Source organism: Hylobates moloch, unplaced genomic scaffold, assembly GCF_009828535.3.
Source record: "Hylobates moloch isolate HMO894 unplaced genomic scaffold, HMol_V3 SCAFFOLD_18, whole genome shotgun sequence".
In the NCBI taxonomy this organism is placed as follows: Eukaryota; Metazoa; Chordata; class Mammalia; order Primates; family Hylobatidae; genus Hylobates; species Hylobates moloch.
Window position 1 is genome coordinate 60,840,485 of NW_026652293.1, and position 24,054 is coordinate 60,864,538.

Genomic DNA, 24,054 nt, shown 5'->3' on the forward strand with positions numbered 1-24,054 from the left:
AGGTGGCTCATGCCTGTAATCCCAGCACTTTGAGAGGCTCTAGTGAGAGGTCACTTGAGGCCAGGAGTTTGGCACCAGCCTGGGCAACATAGCAGGACCTTGTCTCTACAAACTGTAAAAATAAAAATTAGCTGGCTCTGGTGGTGTGTGCCTGTAGTCCCAGCTAATCTGGAGGCTGCAGTGAGCCACGATCATACCACTGCACTCCAGCCTGGGCAACACAGTGAGATTCTGTCTCAAAAAAGAAAAATTAGAAGGCATGGTTTATGAACATTATTTTAGAGGCCATAGAGAATCATTAATTGGGATTTTAAGTAAAAATTCTCTTACTCGCAAAATAAAAAATCACATTTCCTTCATGGCGGAAGCTGCGTCTCGCCCCCCAGATGCACTTGAGGCCCCAGAGCAAAGGGTCTGTATCCTGCTTATCTGTGTCGCTGTCCCAGCCCCACACTCACCGCTGGGTCTTGCCCTCTGCAGGTCGCTGGCTGTTGGGCCACAGTATTCCTCCCTGGGCTCGCAGCCCATCCTGTGCGCCAGCATCCCGGGCCTGGTCCCCAAGCAGCTCCGCTTCTGCAGGAACTACGTGGAGATCATGCCCAGCGTGGCCGAGGGCATCAAGATTGGCATCCAGGAGTGCCAGCACCAGTTCCGCGGCCGCCGGTGGAACTGCACCACCGTCCACGACAGCCTGGCCATCTTCGGGCCCGTGCTGGACAAAGGTACGGGAGTGGTCTGGGGGAGGGCAGATGAGTCTGGAGTGGGACAGAGTCTCCCGCCTGGCGCTGCCTGACATTCTCATCTGTGCACATGGTGGGAACGGTGCCTCATGCGGACTCTGGGGTCCTTCCCGCTTACCGCCAGGAGGACGGTCTGGGGCTGAAGCAGGACTGAGCCTGCGGGGTTATTCGGGTATCCCTCCTCCTCCTGCTCCCTGGAGAGGAAAGCGGGCATTCTAAGGTGACTCCAACCATGGCCAGCGGCGGGGCTGCTCCCAGGAGCCAGGGCACAGGCCAGGCTTGCAGAGGAAATACACAAACTTAAAGACCTACAAGAAGGGAGAGGTTTGGGGGCACCCTAGAGGACAAAGAGAGACAGAGAGAAAGACAGACAGAGAGAGAGAGAGAGCGAGACAGACAGACACAGAGAGAGACAGAGACACAGACACAGAGAGAGAGGAACAGTGAGACGGAGAAAGATAGAGACAGAAAGATGCAGAGAGAGACAAAGACAGAGAGAGAGACAGAGAGGGACAGAGAGACCAAAAGAGAAAGACACAGAGGAATAGAGAGAGACACAAAGATGCACAGAGACAGACAGACACAGAGAGAGACAGCAATAGAGAGAGACAAAGAGTGACAGAGAGACACACAGAGACAAACTGACAGAGAGACAGAGACAGAGAGAACATGGACAAGATTAAAACTTTAGCATCTTTTTTCAAAAAGTTGAAGTGAAATTCACATAACAGAAAGTCCGTGATTTTAAACTATTCAATTCAGTAGCATTTGGTATCTCACAGAATTGTGCAACCATCACCTGCCTAGTTCCAAAATATCTTCATCACCCAAAAAGGAAACCTGTGCCCATTAAGCAGCCATTCCCGTTCTTCTCCCTTCCATAGCCCGTGGCACCCACCCGCCTGCCTTCTCCCCTGTGATTTAGCTACCCTGCCTGTTTAAGAAATGGCATCACTCAATATTTTGCATCTGGCTTTTTTTCACTGAGCGTGTTGATTCACCTGCACTGTGGATAGTTTCAGCACTTCATTCCTGTTCATGGGCTGAATAATATTCCATTGCATGGATGGAGCACACTGGTTTATTCATTCTTCAGGTTGATGCACATGAGCGTGGTCTCCACCTTTTGGCTGCTGTGGCCTTTTCTTGGACATACATGTGTTTGAACGCCTGTTTTCACACCTTTTGGTTTCTGTATCTAGGAGTGGAATTGCTGGGTCACAGGGTAATTTTGTTTCGCTTTGCTTGACCTGGGAGGACAAGGCTGCAATGGGCTGGAACCATTACACTATTTTCCACAGCAGTTGCACCATTTTATATTCCTACCAGTATTGTTTGAGGGTTCCAGCTTCATCCTCACTGACACATTGTTTTCTGGTGTTTGTATTTCTTACTTCTAGCCATCCTAGAGTGTGAAGTAGAACCTCCTTCTGATTTCAGTTTGCACTTCTCTGATGACTGATGATGCCAAGCACCGTTTCATGGGCTTTGGGGCCATTTGTAGACCTTCTTTGAAATGTTTAGTCAAGTCCTTTGCCCATTTTTAAATTGGATTCTTTGTCTTTTTGTTGTTGTGAGTGTTCTTTATATATTCTGGATACTGGACGTGCATCAGATGTATGATTGGTGAATATCTCTCTCTCATCATGTAGGTTTTTTCATTTTTGTGAAAGTGTCCTTTAATACACAAAATTTTTTAATTTTGGTGAAATCTAGTTTATTTAGATGTCATACTGAAGCAAGAATTAGCTAACCTAAGGTCACAAAGATTCACATCTATGTTTTCTTCAAAGAACCTAATAGTTTGTCTTTTACTTTGAAGTATTTGATCTATTTTGAGCTCATCTTTTTATATGGTATGAGGTAGGAATCTAACCACATTTTTTTGCATGTGGAAATTCAGTTATTCCAGTACCTTCTATGGAAAAAACTGTTCTTTTTCCCATCAAATGGTCTTGGCACCCTTGTTGAAAATCGATTGGTCATAGATGCATAGGTTTATTTCTGGACTCTCAATTCCAATCTATTGGTCTGTATGTGTGTCCTGTCACCAATACCACACTATTTTGATTGTTGCTGCTTTGTGGTATGTTTTGAAACTGGGAAGAGTAAGTTTTCCAACTTTGTTATTTCTTTTCCAGATTGTTTTGGGGGGACAGGAAAAAAGATTGTTTTGGCTATTTCGGGTCCCTTTCAAATATATGTAAATTTTAGGAGCAGTTTTTCCATTTGTGCAAAAAAAAAAAAAATGCGGCTGGGATTTTCATGGGGATTTCATTGATTCTGTAGGTTGCCTTGGGAAGCATTGCCTTCTTAACAATATTAAGTCCTTTAATTCAGGAGCTCAGGATCTTTCCATTTATTTAGGTCTTCTTCCTTAATTTTTTTTTTTGTTGTTTGTTTTTGTTTTTGAGACAGGGTCTCACTCTGTTGCTCAGGCTGGAGTGCAGTGGCATGATCATGGCTCATTGCAGCCTTGACCTTCCAGGTTCAAGCGATCCTCCTGCTTCAGCCTCCCAAGTAGCTGGGACTACAGGCATGTGACAGCATGCCCCCCCTGATTTTTGTATTTTTTGTAGAGATGGGATTTTGCTATGTTGCCCAGACTGGTCTCTAACTCCTGGGCTCAAGCGATCCACCCGCCCTGGCCTCCCAAAATGTTGGGATTACAGGGTATGAGCCACTGTGCCCAGCTTCTGTAATTTCTTTCAGTCATGTTTTCTAGTTTTCAGGATATGAATTGTGTACCTTCATGGTTAATGTATTCCTAAGTACTATTTTTCTTTTTGATGCTATTGTCAATGGAATCATTTTTCTTTTCTTTTTTTTGTTTTGAGACAGTGTCTGGCTCTGTCACCTAGGCTGGAGTGCAGTGGCACCATCTCGGCTCACTGCATTTCCATCTCCCAGGTTCAAGTAATTCTCCTGCCTCAGCCTCCTGAGTAGCCATGCTTGGCTAATTTTTTGTATTTTTTTTTTTTTTGTAGAGATGGAGGTCTCCCTATGTTGCCCAGGCTGCTCTTGAACTTCTCGGCTCAAGCAATCCTCTCGCCTCAGCCTTCCAAAGTGCTGGGGTTACAGGCGTGAGCCACTGTGACCAGCTTGTAATTGTTTTCTTAATTTTTTTTCAGATTTTCCATTGTTAGTATATAGAAATTCAACTTTTTAATCAAGAAATACGTTTTTTTGAGTTTTGATCCTCAACTGTAACCCTGCTTAATTTGTTTGTTAGCTTTGAGAGGGTTTTGGTAATTGTGTAGAATTTTCTACGTATAGATTGATGTCATCTGTGGATGGAAACTGCTGCCTTTCTTCCTTTCTTATTTGAATGTCTTTTATTTCTTTTTCTTTCCTGATTGCTCTGGCTAGGACTTCCAGTGCTATGTTGAACAGAAATGGTAAAGGTAGGCATCCTTCCCTCGCTCCTGATCTTAGGGTGAAAACTTTGAGCTGCCTGTATATATGGTGTTGGCTGCAGGTTTTTCTTTCTTTCTTTTTATTTATTTATTTTTAATTTCTATTTCAATAACTTTTGGGGTACAAGTGTTTTTTTGTTACATGGACAAATTGTTAGTGGTGAACCGAGATTTTAGTGCACCCCTCACCTAAATAATGTACATTGTACCCAATATATAGTGTTTTATCCCTGGCTTCCCTCCCAACCTCCCCCTTCTGAGTCTCCAGTGTCCATGATATCACTCTGTATGCCGCCTTTGTGTTCTCATAGCTTATTTCCCACTTATAAGTGAGAACATAGGATATTTGGTTTTCCACTCCTGAGTTACTTCAGTTAGAATAATGGCTTCCAGATCCATCCAAATTGCTGCAAATGACATTATTTAAATCCCGTTAATGTTTGAGTAGTATTCCATGGTGTATATATACCACATTTTCTTTATTTTATTTTATTTTTTTGAGATAGGGTCTCACTCTGTCATCCAGCCTGGAGTGCAGTGGTGCGATCTCGGCTCACTGCAACCTCCACCTCCTGGTTTCAAGCGATTCTCTTGCCTCAGCCTCCCGAGTAGCTGGGACTACAGGCACCCGCCATCAAGCCCCACTAATTTTTGTTTTTTCAGTACAGACACGGTTTCACCATGTTGGCTGGGCTGGTCCTGACCTCCTGACCTCAGGTGATCCACCCGCCTCAGCCTCCCTAAGTGCTGGGATTACAGGCGTGAACCACCATGCCTGGCCTTATACACCACGTTTTCTTTATCCACTCATGAGTTGATGGGCACTTAGGCTGGTTCCACAAGTTTGCAATTGGGAATGGTGCTGCTGTGAACATATGTGTGCAAGTGTCTTTTTCATATAATGACTTCTTTTCCTTTGGGTAGATACCCAGTAGTGGAATTGCTAGATTGAATGATAGAACTACTTTCAGCTCTTTAAGGAATCACCATACTGTTTTCCACAGTGGTTGAACTAATTGACATTCCTACCAGCAGTGTATAAGCATCCTCTTTTCTCCACATCCACACCAACATCTATTATTTTTTGATTTTTTAATAATGGCGTCCTTGCAAGAGTAAGGTGGTATCTCGTTGTGGTTTTATTTGTGTTACCCTGATGATTAGTGATGTTGAGCATTTTTACCTATGTTTTTTGGCCATTTGTGTATCTTATTTTGAGAATGTCTATTCATGTCTCTTACCCACTTTTTAATGGGATTATTTGTTTTTTTCTTGCTGACTTGTTTGAGTTCCTTGTCAATTCTGGATATTAGTCCTTTGTCAAATGCATGGTTTGTGAATATTTTCTCCCACTCTGTGGGTTGTCTGTTTACTCTGATGATTATTTCTTTTTGTGTACAGAAGCTTTTTAATTCAATTAGGTCCCATTTATTTATTTTTGTTTCTGTTGCATTTGTTTTGGGGCTCTTAGTCATGAATTATCTGCCTAGGATTGATGTCTAGAAGAGTTTTTCCAATGTTGTCTTCTAGAATTTTTATAGTTTCAGGTCTTAGATTTAAGTCTTTGATCCATCTGGAGTTGATTTTTGTATAAGGTGAGAGATGAGCATCCAGTTTCATTCTCCTACATGTGGTTTGCCAGTTTCCCCAGCACCAATTATTAAGAAGGGTGACCTTTTTCCAAATTATGTTTTTGTTTTCTTTGTCAAAGATCCGTTGTCTGTACATTTTTGGCTTTATTTCTGGGTTCTCTATTCTGTTCCATTGGTCTATGTGCCTACTTTTATACAAGTTCCGTGCCATTTTGGTCACTATAGCCTTGTAGTATAATTTGAAGTTTGCTTCAAATTAGTATAGTAGTATAATTTGTTTTTGCTTAGGATTGCTTTGGCTATTCAAGATCTTTTTTGGTTACATTTTTTTTTTTTTTTTTTTTTTTTTTTTTTTTTTTTTTTTTTTTTTTGAGATGGAGTCTCACTCTGTTGCCTAGGCTGGAGTACAGTGGAGCGATCTTGGCTCACTGCAACCTCTGCCTCCCAGGTTCAAGCCATCTCCTGGATTCCCTGCTCAGCCTCCCAAGTAACTGGGATTACAGGCATGTGCCACAACACCTGGCTAATTTTTGTTGTTGTTGTTTTTGTTTTTTGTATTTTTAATAGAGACAGTTTCACCATGTCAGGCTGGTCTCAAACTCCTGACCTCAAGTGATCCACCCACCTTGGCCTCTCAAAGTGCTAGGATTACAGGCTTAAGCCACCACACCTGGCCGGTTCCGTATAAATTTTAGGATTGTTTTTCCTAATTCTGTGAAAAATGATGTTGGCATTTTGAGGGGAATTGCCTTGAAGCTGTAGATTGCTTTGGGCAGTATTGTCATGTTCACAATATTGATTTTTACTGTCCATGAGCATGGGATGTGTTTCTGTTTGTTTGTGTAGTCTATGATTTTTTTCAACAGTGTTGGCTGCAGGTTTTTCACAAATGCCTTTTATCCAGTTGCCCCAGCTGGCAGTGGCTTTCTTTAACTTTCAAGGTTTTCATAGACCACCCTTCGATTAGCCACTGCTCCATCCTGAGAGAGTTCTGAGTTAGGCAAAACAAATTTTTTTTACCCAGACAGGTTAAAACAGACAAACAATTCCTTGGGGAAAAGGTCTGTTCCGCTCCCTCCAGAACTATCCACCCACCCGGGGAACACCGGCCTTCACTGTCCCAGGGAGGCTTGTAGGCACCACCACATGAAAACACCACCAGGCTCTCCTAGCAAGTCAAGGTCATCATTTCCTCAAGCTGGCATTCAGTGGATTGCGGTGATCCTTTGACTACTTTCCAGAGAGCTAACAATGTCTGTAGTAACCGTTTGTGTCTAATTTTTTGGAAGGCCCTCGGAGCTTCCTTTTGGGTTCCAGGCTGCGTTCTGGGGTAGAGGACACAGATCCCACCACTCGATGGAGCATCAAGGTCACCTTGGGAGACCAGCATGTAGGGCGGAATGTGCATAGTACCATCCACCCCAGGGTGGCCCAGCACAGTCCTGCCGGCCGAGGCGGGGCCCAGGGGACCACAGCTGTGCTGAGCATGTGGTCAGCAGGCCGAGGAGACCTTGGAGACCATGGTGCCGAAGGAAGGCTACTCAGACAAAGGCGAGACAGGTCACGCTGGGAAAGTCCTCCCAGGGACCTTGCAGTCCTGGGGGTCCTGTCGGCAGAATGCCCAAGGCCGCAGTTCATCTCACTTCTCCACAAATCTGCTTCCCCGCTGCTTCCCTCATTTTATAACGGACGACCCCAGTTCTCTGTTGCTCAGGTCAAAAACCCTGGGCCCCTGGCTGCCACCTTACCCTCCTCCCTGTCCTCCCTGCAATAGTATGAATGCTTGTGCCCCCCCCACCCAATTCCTACATTGAAATCCTCACCCACAGGTGATGGTGTTAGAAGGTGGGGCCTTTGGGAGGCGGTCAGGTCATGAGAGTAAAGCCTCATGAGTGGGATCAGTGCCACTGAGGCCAAGGTGGGAGGATTGCTTGAGGCCAGGAGTTCAAGACCAGCCTGGGAAACATAGCAAGACCCCATCTCTGCAAAAAATAAGTTAACATGTATTAGCCAAGCACGGTGCCTTGTAGTCCTAGCTACTCAGGAAGTGTCACTTGAGTCCAGGTTGAGGCTACAGTGAGCCATGATGGTACCACTGAGCTCCAGCTTGGGCAACAGAATGAGACCCTGTCTCTAAAAAATATAAAAATAAAAATAAATAGGCCAGGCGCGGTGGCTCACGCCTGAAATCCCAGCAGTTTGGGAGGCGGACGCAGGCAGATCACTTGAGGTCAGGAGTTCGAGACCAGCCTGGCTAACATGGTGAAACCCCGTCTCTACTAAAATACAAAAAAATTAGCCAAGGGTGGTGGCGGGCGTCTGTAATCCCAGCTAGTCAGGAGGCTGAGGGATGAGAATCACTTGAACCCAGGAGGCGGAGGTTTCAGTGAGCCCAGATTGCATCACTGCACTCCAGCCTGGGCAACAGAGTGAGACTCCATCCCCCCCCCCCCAAAAAAAAGGAAAAATATAAATAAACAAATAATAAATAAAAAGGAACCTCTCAGTCCTTCCACCACACATATGCTGACCTAGCGAGAAAAAGAGGTCTGACCCAGTGAGAAAGAGAGGTCTATGAACCAGGATGCGCCCTCGCCGGGCACTGAACCTGCCAGTGCCTTGCCCTTGGACTTGTGCTGTTTATGAGCTGCCTGGCTATGGTGTTTTGTTAGAGCAGCCTGCACGGACTGCGACACTCTCTGTGTCTTCCAGCCCCACTGGCCTCTTGGCTGCTTCTCAAACACTGAGCATGATGGCCCCTCCCTCCTACCTTTGCACTTTGCAGTCCCTTTGCCAGGAACACCCTTTCTCCTGTTGTAATTCCCACAGGCCCTCTCAAGAGTGTCCCCCACGCTCACTCCTATCCCCTCACCCTGCTTCACAGCCTCTGGTCAGCCCCATGAGCTGATGATTCTGTGGAAGGAGAGCATAGCCTTGCTCAGCCCCTGCAGCCAAATGCGAAGGAAGACCACAAGTCCTCTGGAGGGGAGGTGCCTGGCTCTGGGGGGCCTGGCATGTGCCCTGACCAGGAGAGAACCTGAGTGTGCAGCTGACACTGCCTCCAGGGCTGGTGGGGCCTGGCTGAGGCCGTCATGGGCAGGAGCCCTCCAGCATCCAGTGGTCATGGCCACGCCCCAGCCCCCATCACGGGCCTGTGTTAAGGCGTGGGGAAGGCACTGTGGATCAGAGAGTGGGGACAAGAGGGTCAGGCTCAGAGTCCAGGCACTGGTCACTGTGGGCCTGGGATGAGGAGGACGTCCCTGAGGGACAAGTCAGGGTCCATGTAGGAGAAGAAACTGGAGCTTGGGGAGCTCGGAGAGTGGCCTTCCTGTGACCTTGAATGAAAGGCAGCTCACTTCCTGGAGCGTCAGCCTCCCATTTATAAAATGGAAGAATACTTACAGCTTGTCAGACCTCACAGAGCTGCTGGTTGGGATAATACACCACGCAGCTCCCCTGGAGATGGCTGCCAGGGTGCACAGGAGTCAGGTCCCAGGGCCGTGCAGCTCATCAAGCGTGTCCAAGGGTGTGGTGTGTGATGCATTGTGTGTACGTGAGTGTGCACGTGCGTGGGAATGTGGTGTGCACATGCACGTGGTGTGGTGTGGGGTGTGTGCATGTGTATGTGTGTGCATGTGTATGTGTCAGGTGTAGTGAATGTGTATGTGGTTAGGTGGATACATGTGCCTGTGCATGGGTGTATGTGGATGTGCCTGTGCACGTGTGCATGTGGCTGTGGCATGCATGTGCATGCCTATGTATGCATGTGATGCAGTTGCTGCCCACTAGGGTTCCTGGGCTGTGCTGTAGCCAGTGGTGGCATGGAAAGAGGCATGGGCAACATATACACTGCAAAAGGCCAAGAGCACCAGACTGGGCCCTGTGCCATGTGGTTGCTGGCTCCAAAGCCAGGATGGGGTGCTTAGGGCTGCCCACTCCTCCTCTGAGAAGGAAGCAGGGATTTTAGGAAGAAAGCAGGAAGCCTGTCCTGCTTGGAGCCATACCAGGTGATGGAGGAAGGCTGTGCTGCATGGGGTCAGAGGGGAACCTGCCATTCCCTAAAGCCCTGCTACGCTTGGGAATCTTTAGGATATTCCATTGCCCTCCAGAATGTCAGGGTGTCTCTCACTTGTGGAAGCGGGGAAGACATCTCACTTGTGGAAGCAGGGAGGGCTCCTGCCCATGGATGGCATCAGCTCACTGACTCCCAACCTGGGCATCTGAGCCCAGCTGGAGGCCAGGAGGAAGCTAGCCTCATGAGTCACACCATTCAGGAACCTTGGGTCTGTCCTCCAAGCTGAGCCTTGGGGAGCCTGTGCCATCGCTGTCTGGATTGGACCACGCCCATGGAAAGGCACAGATCTGCACAGATGGGAATCCCAGCCAGCAGATTGGCTGGGGCGCCAGCCACCTGAATGCAAAGCCCCAAAGTCGGTGAATAGCACTGGGTCCTAAACCTGATGGCACCTCCAGCTGCTTCGAGGAAAGGCCTATGAACGAGTCCTGCTCTGGAGTCCCCAAATCTATGGTCTAGGAGCCTGGTCGTATACCAGAACTTCCTTCCCTTTTATGGCTGAGTAACATTCCATTGTATGGATAGACCATATTTTGTTTATCCATTCACTCATTGATAGGCATTTGGGTTTTTTCAGTTTCTTGACTATTATAAATAATGCCTTTTGTGTGAATGTGTATTTTCAATTCTCTCTGGCATATACCTAGGAGCAGAAAGTTAAGCATGGAGAGGAACTCCATGCTTAACTTTTTGAGGAACTGTCAAACTATTCCAAAGTGTCTGCCCCATTTTACATTCCCATCAGCAGGGTCTGAGGATTCTGATTTCTGCACATCTTCACGAGCACTTGTTATTTTCTGCTTGTTGGTTTTGTTCTAGCCATCCTAGTGGGTGTGAAGCAATGTCTCATTGAGGTTTTCATTTGCATTTCCCTGATATCTAAGGATGTTGAGCATCTTTTCATGTGCTCATTGGCCATTTGCCTCTCTTCCTTGGAGTGATGTTATTCCATTCTCCCACCCACATTTTAATTGGGTTGTCTTTTTGTCATTGAGTTGTAAGAGTGCTTTATATAGTCTGCATACAAGTCCCTTATCCAATACATGATTTGCAAATATTTTCCCCCATTCTGTGGGTTGTCTTTTCACTTGCTTGATGGTGTCCTTTGATACATGCAAGATTTTAATTTTGATGAATTCCAAGTTATTAGTTTTTTATTTGGTTCCTTGGCTTTTGATGCCATATCTAAGAGACCATTGCCTAACCCAAGCTCACAAAGATCTACTCTTAATTAGGTTTTTTTTTTTAATAAGAGTTTTAGAGTTTTAGCTCTTACATCTCTGTCTTTATTTTAATTTTCATAGACGATGTGAGGCAGGGATCTAATCACATTCTTTTGCGTGTGGAAATCCAGTTATTCCAGCACCATCTGTTGCAGACTGTTCTTTCCCCTTTGAATAGTCTTGGCAACTTTACTGCAAATCAGTTAGCCCTAGATGTATGAATTTATTTCTGGGCTTTTTATTCTATTCCATTGTTCCATATGTCTGTCTTTATGCCAGTGCCACACTGTTTTGATTATTGTAGTTTTGTAGTGTTTTGAAATTAGAACATGTGAGTCCTCCTGCTCGTCTTTCTTTTCAAGGTTATTTTGGCTATTTGGAGACAATTACAGTTCCATGTCAGTTTTAGGATTAGCTCATCAATTTCTGCAAAAAAAGCTTAGATTTTTAGAAATTGTGTTGAATGTGTAGATCAGTTTGGGAAATATTGTTCTACTAATATTATGTCTTCTGGTCCATGAACACAGGATATCTTCCCATTTAGGTCTTTAATTTCTTTCATGGCATTTTGTGGTTTTCAGCATACAAATCTTGCACTTCTTTTGTTAAATTATTCCTTAAATATTTTATTATTTTTGATGCTGTTGTGAATGAAATTGTTTTATTAATCTCATTTTTTAATTATTCGTCACTAGTGTACAGAAACACAAATGAGGTCGGGTGCAGTGGCTCATGCCTGTAATCCCGGCACTTTGGGAGGCCGAGACAGGGAGATCATTTGAGGTCAGGGGTTCAAGACCACCCTGGCCAACATGATAAAACCCTGTCTCTACTAAAAATACAAAAATTAGCCAGGCATGGTGGCACACACCTGTAGTCCCAGCTACTCAGGAGGCTGAGGCAAGAGAATGGCGTGAACCCCGGGGGGCGGAGCCTGCAGTGAGCCGAGATCACGCCACTGCACTCCAGCCTGGGCGACAGCAAGACTCTGTCTCAAAAAAAAAAAAAAAAAAAAGAATCACTTAAGCCCAGGAGGCGGAGGTTGCACGTGAGCTGAGATCACACCACTACACTCCAGCCTGGGCAACAGAGTGAGACTCTGTCTCAAAAAAACACACACACATATGCACACATACACACACAAGATCTGATTTTTAATATAGATCTTGTACTCTGTAACCTTGCTGGAGTTGTTGATCAGTTCTAATGTATTTTTTAATTTGCAGATTCCTTAGGGCTTTCTACATATAAGATAGTTTTATTTCTTCCTTCCAATCTGGATGCACTTTTTTCATTTTTCTTCCTTAATTGCCCTGGCCAGAGCCTACGGTTCCATGATGAATAGCAGAGTTGAGAGTGGACAAACAGCTTTCAGTCTTTCACCACCGGATAGGATGTTAGCTGCAGGTAGGCCCATCTTGCTTTTAAACTTAGTAGTTCTAGATGTGAGAAAAACTTTGTTCACATAAATAAATAGATAAAAATGGGAGCACTTAGTTATCATGCATCTCTCAATTCTTTGAATTTTTTTAGAGTTATGTATGCCAAAAATCACATGGTGGCCTATCATCAAAATGTGGAAAAAGCCTATCAGCACATGACTCAGTTAGGTCCTCCTTAAAGTTTGTGGAAAACAGGGAATTAAAGGTGCCTGATTTTCACAATGGCTCCCAATCTTGGTTTCTGGGAGAAACTCCCTAGGGTATGGCACACTCCAGGAAGATCCAGGAGTCTCCTGGAACAAGACCTGGGACCCTTGGGGGTCTCCCATGGGTCTGGTGTGTGACAGCATCCCTATAGCATATGCCACAGGTATACATGTGGCACAAATGTACGCGGTAGGTCCCCTGGGAAAGCACAGAGATGCACTCTGCCACACAGCATATGCTTAGAAATAATGTATTAAGTCAGTGACCTAAGGACAATGGTGCATGCTTCGGAGAATCCCAGGAGGGCTTCCCAGGGGAGGTGGCCCCTGGGCTGAATCTTGAAGGATTTTCCTTCTTTAAAACACACATATCCAGTATTTTCTAGGCACTGTTTAAGTGTTCGACACATCATGGCCAGTTGAATCCTAATGCCTATCTGATGAGGCCAGCAGTGCGGTGACCCTGTTTTACAAATGAGGAAGCGGAAGCACTGTGACAAAGCAGAGACGTGAACCTTGGCAGCCTGGCTTCAAAGTCCCCAGGCAGAGGGAACAGCCCATGCCAAGGTTGGGGCTGACGTGGGGGTGAGCAGAGCCCTCAGGCAGGCCCAGCAGTGACAGGGCCTAGCTGGAGCATACAGTTTAGGAATCACTGGAGGAACCCTGATCCCACAGGGAGGGCAGGTGCAGCCCGGGAGGAAGCAGAGAAGGTAGGACTACAGAGGATACCCGGTCCCCATGTGTGCATCCCTCCAGGCGGGGCGGGGATGGATCTGAGCGGTCACTGAGAATTTCTCAATGGGGCTCTTGGATTAATGCCGCAGGCTCTCCAGGGGCAAGTGGGCCTCACAGATGCCCAGGTCCTGTCCTAAGGTGCCGGCGTTGGGTGGGAGCGGGGAGCCCCCATTTCTGGTTGTTTTCCTGCTGCTATGCTGGCTTCTCTGCAAAGGGCTGAGCTCCTGCTGCGCTTCTAGCCTTCCCTCCCATCCCACTTACCTCCTCTCCACCCTCTCCTTCTCCCCTTCTCTGATCTTACTACCCCCTTCTCCTTCCCTTTCTGATGAAGGAACACAGTCTGGGACCCCTCCTACCTCCTCATGGCTTAAATAGGTTTAAGTAGGAAAGGGGAAGTCCCGGCTCCTCCCTCCTGCCTGCCACAGGGACTCAGAAATGCTTGGAGTCCTGGTGGCCTGGGAGGAAGGAGCCCGCCGGGTGCCTCAGAGAGAGGCCTGCTCAGGAGGCCATTGTGGAGGCCCTGGCTGCACTCTCCATAATCATCTGATTGGATTAGGGTCAGGGCAACCCTAATCATGTCAAAGGTCACCCCAGGCTTTGTGGCAGGGGCCACAGGGTGCCTGGCCACCCCTGCCAAGATGGCCTTGTTGAACACAGTTAAAAACCTTCAGCCAGCTGTGAGGAGAGGGGCCCAGCCTCTTGTGTGTGTGTGCACATGTAAGTGTACACCCTAGTGTGTGCATTGTGAGGGGTGCATGTGTGTGCCTATATGTGCACATATGCCATATATGTGCATGCCTGTGTGTATGCATGTGCATGTGTGTGTGCGTGTGCATGAGTGTGAACATATGAAGGAAGAAGCTTCATATCCTCACACCTCCTGCTTTCAGCCCCATCTGCCGTCCACCTGGCCTGGGGCTGGGGGCTGGGGCCACCAGACTGAGGCTGGGAGAAACCATCAGTCCTTGGAACATGGGGCTCTGTCACAGAAGCTGAGCCTGGTCCCTGAAGAGCCCTCTCTTCTGGGATCCAAAAGGAGCAGGACATTCAACCTGCCTGGGGCAGAAAGCATTTGAGGAATTTTAAGTGCATGGAGACTAGGCACACCGTGCAGCTTCTCTGTCCCCTGCCGCAGGCCCCAGGCACCGGGAGGGCTCACTTCCCTGCAGAGCTGGAGACACCTCACTCTTGACCCCTGGCAAGGACACAGGTACAGAAAAAGGGCAGGGACGGCTGCAGTGGATGCAGCAGCCCAGGGCCCAGCAGCTGGATCTCAGGCAGCAGGTGGCACTGCAGAGAGCCTGGCCTGCTCTAGGCCAGGTAGGGCATGTGCTCCTTAGAGAAGGGGACGGAGGCCAGGAGCAGGTGAGGCCTGGAGCCTAGGGATGCCACCTGCGCCCACACGCTCAGTGCCCTCTAACATGGGCTGGGCCCAGGAGTCCCCCCAGGCTCTGGCACCTGCCAGAGAGGTCCGGGGGGGGAGCGTATTGGCATGGGGAGGTATGCAATCTCTTGTGCTTCTCAAGTAAATGTGCTTCCCACAACTCCCCGTGGACACTTCCCAGAGCCCTGGGATTTGCTTCTTCATACCCAGTGTGGGTGGGGCCTGCAGCAGTGGCTGTCCCACTTAGCCTTCACACACCACCGCCTCTTCACGCATTTCCAGTCCCCACCCACTGCCTTCGTCTGTGAACCCCAGGGTATCCCCACTCAAAGCACACGGCCAGATTCCTGGTTGGTGCCCCAGGACCCCTCCAGCCCCAAAGGGTGGGGAGAGTAATGAAAGGGTTCCTGCGCACCACATGCCAGTAAGCCTTGCTAGGTGCCCCACAAGGCCCCCCTCATCTCCCCAACGTCTTCCCCAGGCAGGAGGCAGCCCAGCCTCCTCTCCTCCCCGCGGAGCCCCCAGGAGCCCCTCGGGGGTGGTCCGCCACCTCCCTGTGTGTCCCCTGCCTATGAGGGCCAGCACAGGGGTGGGGCCTGCCTGCTAGGACATGGGGACACAGAGGGCAGCTCTTTAGGGAACCAGCATCCCCAAATCCAGGTTGCGACCCCTGACCCCCCCATCGGAAAGTGTTGCCGTTTAAGATGCGTTGGGGTTGGGGGGCTCCCCTGGCTCCAGCGGCCTCTCTGGTATATCATTAACTCTCCCCAGTGGGAGGGGAACCCCGGCCGACTCCCCGCCGCGTCCGGCTGGGAGCACAATATCCCAGCGACGGCGACAAGATTAAGCACAAGGGGAGAGTGCAAATGCGCGGGCGGTTCACACGCCCTTCGCGGTGCTGAATTAAAGCGTCTGAATGGGGATTTCCCCTCGCGCCGGACGGCCTGGCGCGCGGCGCATACTTCCAGGTTGCTATGACTGGCCTGCGCTCGCCTAATCACCGACCAGGGGGAAATTCATATAAAATATCGCCGGCCATTGTGGGCCTAACTCGGCGTGACAGTGGCGCACAAAGCCGGATTCAAGCGCCCCAGCGGGTCAGCACGGCGCCCGGCCGCGCGGGCCGCCCGGCGGTGTCAGGGGCCGTGGCCGCGGTGGGGCGCGGGCCGCATTCCGCTCTCAGGTGGCTCCGGGGCCTTTTGTGCAAGCCATGATTACCAAATGCCACCGCGACACCCCCTCCCGGCCGCCTGGCTCCTCCTGGGGCCGCAGGAATGAGGGAAGGTGGGCAGCCCCCGAGGGGAGGCGCCCGGGCGTCGGCTCCGGCAGGGACGGGGGCGCGGGCTGAGTCCCCCTGTGTGCCCCACAGCAAAGGGTCTTTTCCTTCCCCTGTGTTCAGGCCTCAGTGGGGGAAGACGGCCCACGCGTTGGCTGCTCTGGAAGCCTGTTGTGGCCTCCCGATGGGCACGAGAAGGATTTTGCTTGTCCTTTTTCAGGGGCGATGGTCCCCAGATGGCATGACATTTGGGGCCACAGTGACCTGCAGGCCCCTGACCAGTCTGGTCAGGTGGTCCTAGCTGGGATCCAAGGCACCCCCTCACTCAGCCAGCCCCTTCTGGCAGCTGTGGCGTGAGCAGGCAGGAGATGGGGGCAGCACCAGGAGGGAGGGACCCAATGCGTTCAGAGTGGCCACTGTCCCCACAACTCTATGGGTCCCAGGTGTGTGGTGGGGGCGTGGTAATCATACAGGGTGCAGCGTGCACGAGGGGCTGTGTTCGCTGTGACCCTGCATCCCCCAGGATGCCTGAAGGCCAGTCCCTGGAGTACAGGGAGACTGCTCCTCACTGGTGCATGGAAAGGGCTCGCAGATCAGGCAGGGGCAAGGCCTGTGGGGTGGGGCATTTGCCCTGCAGACCTGGAGAGAGAAGCTGGCTGCAGTAGGGTGCACTTGGGGGACAGAGGACATTTTTTGTCACAGTGGAGGTGAGAACTTCCCGGTGGAGATTCAGCAGAGTTTTTCTCTTGGGCAGTGGGCAATGTTGGGAGTCTGGGCCCCCAGCACCCGGCTGGGCTGGCCACCATGGGATCCTGCCCTCGGCCTGTGCATCCCTGCCGGAGCTGGGGGTGTCCAGCCAGTCAGCATTGCTAGGGGAAAGAGACGAAGCCACAGGTTTCCAGGGGCCGGGGACAGCATCGGAGGCCCCCAGGAGGCATGGCCAGGTGAGCGTGGGTCAACATCAAGAAGCAGACTGGGCAAAGGCGGCATCCCAAGCTCCTAGGAAAGGAGGTGTCAGCTGCCCCAGGATGGGGTCACAGAGGCAGAACCATAGCCCCCTTCCCAGACTGAGCAGCCCAGCCACCAGCTGCCAGCAGCCAGGGCCCTGAATCTCAGAGCCTGTGACCAAGGTACCCACCTCCAGGAAGAGGCCAGGCCAGAGACCCAATGACTACTGTCCACTCATGGGGGGATGGCCATCAGCATATCAGAGACACCCCCTCAACCCCCTTCTCCTGGCAGGCTCCTGTTCACGATCTTGTCCAGGGTCCCATATAGCCCTTACAAAGTCATGGCCAAGCTGTCCATAGCCTTCCTTCTGGTCACGGCCCAGAGGAGGGGTCAGCACAGAATGGAATCTGAGCTTGGGAGATCTCATCTCAGTTGATGCATCAGAATCACTGGAGACCCTTTAACATATAGGTGCCCCCCCACGCCAGTTGAACTTGGGTCCCCAGGGCAGCCCTGCAGTGATTCATTGGCCCCCCAGCCATGACCACTGTTGGAAGCCTCCAGTCCTAATTCCCTGGTGGGCTTCCCAGAGGGGCCAGCCTGGGTGAAGCCCTTCAGACTGAGCACTCTGCCTCCCCGAGGAGCTGGATTTCATTGTCCTATGGTCACATTTAACAACAATCCCCACCCCCTGACCCAGAACTTTCCCTCCTTCAAGTTGTTTGACCCTCAGAAAAGCCACTCAGGAGTCCCCTCTGGACCAACAGGCATGTCCCAGGAACTCAGGAGTCCCAGGCTGTCCTTCTCCTCTCGCCCTGTATCAGCCCCCACAGGCTTTCCACAGATAGGCATGTCCCCCTCAGCCATGCAGTGGTGGCCCAGCCAGGCAGGTGGGCTCCCTGTTCCCTTGAGGCTACGGCCATGGAAACACCAGCCATGGGAACACCCACTGGAGCTGCAGGAGCCCGTAATGATGGGTTCAGGGACCTCTCTTGGGACCCCTCTGTCTGGGCTCTGCACTCACTGCTGTGCAGCCTGGGGCCCATGGCTGACCCTCTCTGAGCCATCTTCCTGTCAGGGCCACTTCTCTCATTAGTTAATACAAGGATAGGCTTGGACCTGCTTTTCCCACTGTCACCGCAGAACAGGGCAGCCTCCATGCTGTGCTCCCTCAGCAGCTACCTTCTGAGCAAACACCTGTCCCTGCCGAAATGCTTCCTGGGTCAGCTCCCCATGGGAAGGTCAGCTCTGAGAGGACAGAGGCTGCAGCCTTCTTTGCCACTTAAAAGACAGTCACTGCTTAATAAATAGTGGCAACTGAGCAACTTTAGTGAAATGCGAAAGACAAGGATTTTGGAAGGATTTGGGCAAATGTTGTTCAACGTTTAAGAATTTGGAAACATGGCCGGGCGCAGTGGCTCATGCCTGTAATCTCAGCACTTTGGGAGACCGAGATGGGCGGATCACGAGGTCAGGAGATTGAGACCATCCTGACTAACACGGTGAAACCCTTTCTCTACTAAAAATGCAAAAAAATTAGCTGGGCATGGTGGCGGGCACCTGTAGTCCCAGCTACTCGGGAGGCTGAGGCAGGAGAATGGCGTGAACCTGGGACGCAGAGCTTGCAGTGAGCCGAGATCGTGCCACTGCATTCCAGCCTGGGCAACAGAATGAGACTCTGTCTAAAAAAAAAAAAAAAAAAATTGGAAATATATCCTTCCTGTTTGATGTTCAAAGGTCCTTTTCTGAAGTTATGATAGTAGATATTTTATACATATATAATATCTACCATATATCTACATATCTATATCTATCTGTCTATATCTTTTCCTGTCTCAACAAAATAAAAACACTTGGCAGTCCTCTGTTAGTCTCCAGATGCTCTCTGATACTTGAAAAGCCTATTAAATCCAAACCTAGAAACAAAGGATTTGTTAAGATCCCTCTAGTCCAAAAGTTCTGAGGTGCAAAAGATAAAGGAACCATCAAAGCTCATCTCATGATTATCTGCATCTGACAACCGCACTGCCCTCAGCTGTGATGCAGCCTTGCCTGGCAGCTCTTCTGCCTTTCCCTAAATGCCCACCTCTTACCACCTAGAACTCCCTCACCTTCTCAGACTTTATCCATCCATCCATGATCCATTCATCCATCATGCACGATCCACCATCCATCAATCCATCATTCATCCATCTGTCCATCATCATCATCCATTTATCCATCGTGCATGATCCACCATCCATCAATTCATCCATCCATCCATCCACCATCCAACATCCATCAATCTATCCATCCCTCTATCTGCCATCCATCAATGCATCATCCATCTATCCATAAATCTCTCATTCATCCATCCATCCATCCATCCACCATCCATCAGTTCATCATCATCCATCTATCCACCATCCCTCAATCCATCATCTATACACCCATCCATCCATCTACCCACTATTCATCACCCTTCCATCCCAGGCCTGCCTCGGAGCTCATGTTGTCAAGCCTTGCTATGTGTCCTTGTCCTCTCTACTGCCTCCCTTGTGAACTGTAAGCTCCCAAAAGCACATGGTTTAGCACAGTCCCAGGCAAAAAACCTAACACACACACCAGCAAAGCCTCCCACTAGAGATAGGGAAGGCTTCCCCTGGTTCATTCTCCTTACCAAGGCAAGGACTGTCTTCTCCTGAAAGTGGGTCATCCAACATCTGTTTTATTATCACCAGGACAGGAACTCCTTCAACTTTCAGAAAGCCTAGGTTGTTAGAAATTGTATCATATTGAACAGCAGTCCACTTTCTGGAGGATTTTTTTTTCTTTTGATGGAGTCTCCCTCTGTTGCCAGGCTGGAGTGCAGTGGTGTGACCTCGGCTCACTGCAACCTCTGCTTCCCAGGTTCAAGCGATTCTCCCACCTCAGCCTCTTGAGTAGCTGGGACTACAGGCGCACGCCACCATGCCCCACTAATTTTTGTATTTTTAGTAGAGACTGGGTTTCACCATATTGGCCAGGATGGTCTCAATCCCTTGACCTTGTGATCTGCCCACCTCAGCCTCCCAAAGTGCTGGGATTACAGCTGTGAGCCACCACGCCCAACCTCTGGGGGATTTTTTTACTGTGGTTATTGAGAGTGGGCACCTTGCTTCTTATTCATCTCATATTCCTAGTTCAGCCCAGTGCCTGGCTCATTAGGGACTCTCAGATCATGGATGGATGGATGGATGGATGGATGGATGGATGGATGGATGGATAATGGATGGATGGTGGGTGGTGGATAGATGGATGAATGGATGATGGGTGGATGATGAATGAATGGTGATGGATGAATAGTGATGGATGGATTAGAGATGGACAGATAAAGGGCAACAGATGATGGACAGATGATGAAAGGGATGATGGATGGATGATGGTTGAATGATGGATGGGTGATGAATTGATGGTCGATGGATGATGAATGGATGATGGGTGAATGGATGGATGAGTGGTGGTAGATGGTGGATGATGGGTAATGGATGGACAGTGGATAGATTGTGGATGGATGGTGGATGATGGATGATAGATGTATGGATAATGTATGGATATAGATGATGAATGGAAGAATGGTGGATGATGGATGATAGATGGATGATGGATAGATGTGGATGATGGATGGATGGATGGATAATGGTTGATGGATGGATGTGGATGACAGATGATGGATGATGGGTGGATGGATAGATGGGTGGTGGATGGTGGATGATGGTAGATGATGGATAGTAGATATTTGGATGACGGATGGATGGATGGTGAATGGATAGATGAATTGATAGGTGGATACATGGTAGGTGGTGGTAGATGATGGATGATAGGTAATTGATAGATGGATGGATGGATGGATGGATGGTGGATGATGCACGATAGATGAATGGATAGATGGATGGATGTGGATGACAGATGGATGAATGAACAAAAAGAAGGAAAGATAGATAATTGATACTTTGGATGAATTCAGTAAATAACTGCTAAATGAGACCACGACAAGTTTCTGGGAAAGATGGTTTTCCCAGGTGGAATATACTTCCCTTACAGAACAATTTTGTTATGCAGTTTCCTTTCTTCTTCCTTTCTCCAACAACTGATTGCTGTGTTAGAATAAAAGTCTTGGGCCTGAATAGGGGAGGCCTTAGGTGGCTCAAAAAGTTCAGCCAGGCTCCTTCCCAGGTGACTTGGCCAAATTGGCAGCATTTGTGTCTAAGCACCCTGTCTCCCAGTAGCCTGTGTCCCATTCCAGTGGGACCTCCGACACTCCACTCTAATGAAGGCATTTTCCTGCTGACTGGGATGATTTCCTGGCCTTCTGGGATGGCTGGCACTTCCCACGGGCAAGATGCCTCCGTTTCACCCCCATAGCTGCCTCTGTTGTGTCAACAAAAGCAGAAACCCCTGACAAAGGTGTTTGTGGCAGAGAACTTGGCTTCCGTGGAGGCTGGCTGCCAGGACTCCAGAGCCTGGACATGAGTCCTGGCCTCAGGGGAGCCCTGAGTCAGCTCCTCTGTAAACAGAGATGACTCTGGGCAGTGGTTCATAACATGTGTGCTTCAAACACCTGTGGAAATCTGATCAAAGCAATGGATTCTCTCTCCAGAAAGATGCCCGTGCTCCCAGATATCCCCCATTGTTTGTGCTATTTTGGGAAGGTAGTGAACCTGCTGCAGATTCCCCCTAGAACCTTGGGTGGAATCCATCCCACAGGCTCAAGTCTCCTGCCACTGTGGCTGCCACTTGGACGTTCTGGGGGGTCTTCCTTCTGCATGGTTTCAGGACATTTTTTAACCTTTTATTTATTTTATTTTATTATTTTTAGATTAGAGATGAGGTCTCATTTTGCCTCCCAGGCTGGAGTACAATGGTGTGAACATGGCTCACTGCAGCCTTGAAGTACTGGGCTCAAGCAATCCTCCTGCCTCAGCGTCCCGAGTAGCTAGGACTACAGATGCACACCACCATGCCCAGCTCATTTATGTTTGTTTTTTTTTTTTAAGAAAGGGGGTCTTGCTATGTTACCCAGGCTTAACTTTTTATTTTGAAATAATTTCAGACTTACATAAACATCGCAGGAGTGGCACTGAGACTCCTGGGTCCCCTCGTACAACCCTGTGGTGCATAACCATGCCAATTGTTCAAAACTAAGTGTGTTCTATTCACCACACTCTGGACGTCACTCAGCTTTCCTTCGTTTTTCTATCAAGGTCCCTTTTCTGTCCCAGAACCCCCTCCTGGGTCCCTTGTTACTTTTGGTGATGCCATGCCTCTGGCTCCTCCGCTCTTCCCTGTCCCTCATGCCCCTGAGACCTCTGAGAAGCACAGTTAGGCATTTTGCAGAACAGCCATCAATTTGGGTTGGTCTGATGTCTCCCGACGATTAGATGCAGGCTGTGCATTTTGGGCGAGAATATCTCGAAGGCTGTATGTGGCCTTCATGCATCATCCTTGGAGCCACAAGGTATTGTATGTCCCATTTCAGGCAAGGTTAACTCAGTCCCCAGCATAAGGTGGCATCTGCCAGGCTTCTCCAGTGCACAGTTAAGGCTTTTCCCATTGTGCCTGATAAACGCTGTGAGCAGTTGTGGAACCGCTTAGAGACTTTGTGGCTTCAACTTTAATGCAGGCTCTCTGCCAGAACATAGGGTCTCACGCTTTTCTGGCCTGTGGTCTTGCAGCTTGCAGCTTCTACTTCGGCCTCGGATGGGGGTGTCTGTCCTGGGATCCGAGCCTCTCTGCAGAGACTTCTTGTCTTCAGTCTTCACGAGTGAATTGAAGGCCTGCTCCAGGGTTTTCTCAGCATGGCAGGGAGCTCCACCTCCACTTGTGATGGAAGAGAAAATCAAGGTTCAGCCAGCTGGTGACCAAACTGAGCAAGAATGAGCTCTTTTCTGTCCAAGTGGAAGCCCTGAGCACCACCCGCCCTTGCCCTTGAGTGTGTCTGGCTATTGGGGCTGTTTGCCTGAGTTTTGATAAGCAGCGATCTCGAGGCCCTTGTTATGGGCAGGGCATGAGTGAGGCACAGAGAGCCCTAGCCTCAGGCTCTGGTTCTCCTCTTACCAGAAGCTCAGGAGCAAGAGGGAGGGGCTGGCCTTGGAGACAGACTCTTGTAGTAGCCAGGCCGTGAGGTGGGAAGGCAGGCTCAGCTGGGGTAGGGTATTCAGAGTGTGTGATGCCCAGGCCATTTGGGAGTAAGAGGGTCTGGCCGAGAGGGCAGGTGGAGCTGTGCACCATGCATGAGCTCCAGGAGCACCCAGGACACTCCTCAACCCTGCCTCTCAAGCTGCCCTAGAAGGGAAACAGGGCAGATGACAGAGGAGGGGGTGCTGACTAGGGAGGGGACAACCTGAGTTCTTTAAAGACAAGAACAGGCACTCAGGCCTGGAGGCTTAGAGAGGAAGTGCTCTGCATCCAGCCACACGTATATTCACTCAGGGACAGCGGGTTCAGCAAAGGCCCCTCCAGGCCTGTCTGTGAACTGATCAGTTGTGTTAGGGAAGTAACATGGGGTCGGGGGTGGGGGGCTTTAAGTTTCTTGGGGAGGTGTGGAGGAGGTGGCTGCCTAGCTGCTCCCTGGGAAAGGAAACAGCGGAGGTTGCATGATGAGCCTGGGTGTCTTAGAGGGGCAAGGGTGGGCCTGCTCTGGGTAGGCTCAGACCCTCCTGGTTCCCTGACTCAGTCCAGGGCTCCTGCCCTTCACTCTGGCCCCAGGAAATATCTATGGGCTGGGCCTTGTGCTCCAGATTGGAAATAAAAGGTGAGCCAAACAGTCCCTGCCTCTAGGCAGCCGGGGCTAAGGAGGGAGTCAGTGGGCAAATCTTCCTGGTTGGGGAGGGGCAGCCAGGTGTAGAGGACACCTGATCCCTGGCCGCTCCCCTCAGAGCAGGCAGGGGCATAGCAGGTCCAGCCTGAGCCAAGGAAGGAACTGGAAAGAGCCCGAGGGGAGGACAAAGGGCTGAGTGTGGCCTGAGGCCAGGGAGCGGCATTGAGGTCAGGAGA

General features: G+C 49.7%; 1 protein-coding gene across 1 annotated transcript in view; it reads left to right on the forward strand.

The window, feature by feature from the left end:
- Window positions 1–24,054, forward strand: part of WNT3A (Wnt family member 3A) — a 54,250-nt gene that overhangs the window by 15,140 nt on the left and 15,056 nt on the right. Inside the window, exon 2 of the mRNA XM_032137703.2 lies at window positions 481–722. Coding sequence (XP_031993594.1) covers window positions 481–722 — 242 coding nt within the window. The remainder of the gene's footprint in view (window positions 1–480; window positions 723–24,054) is intronic.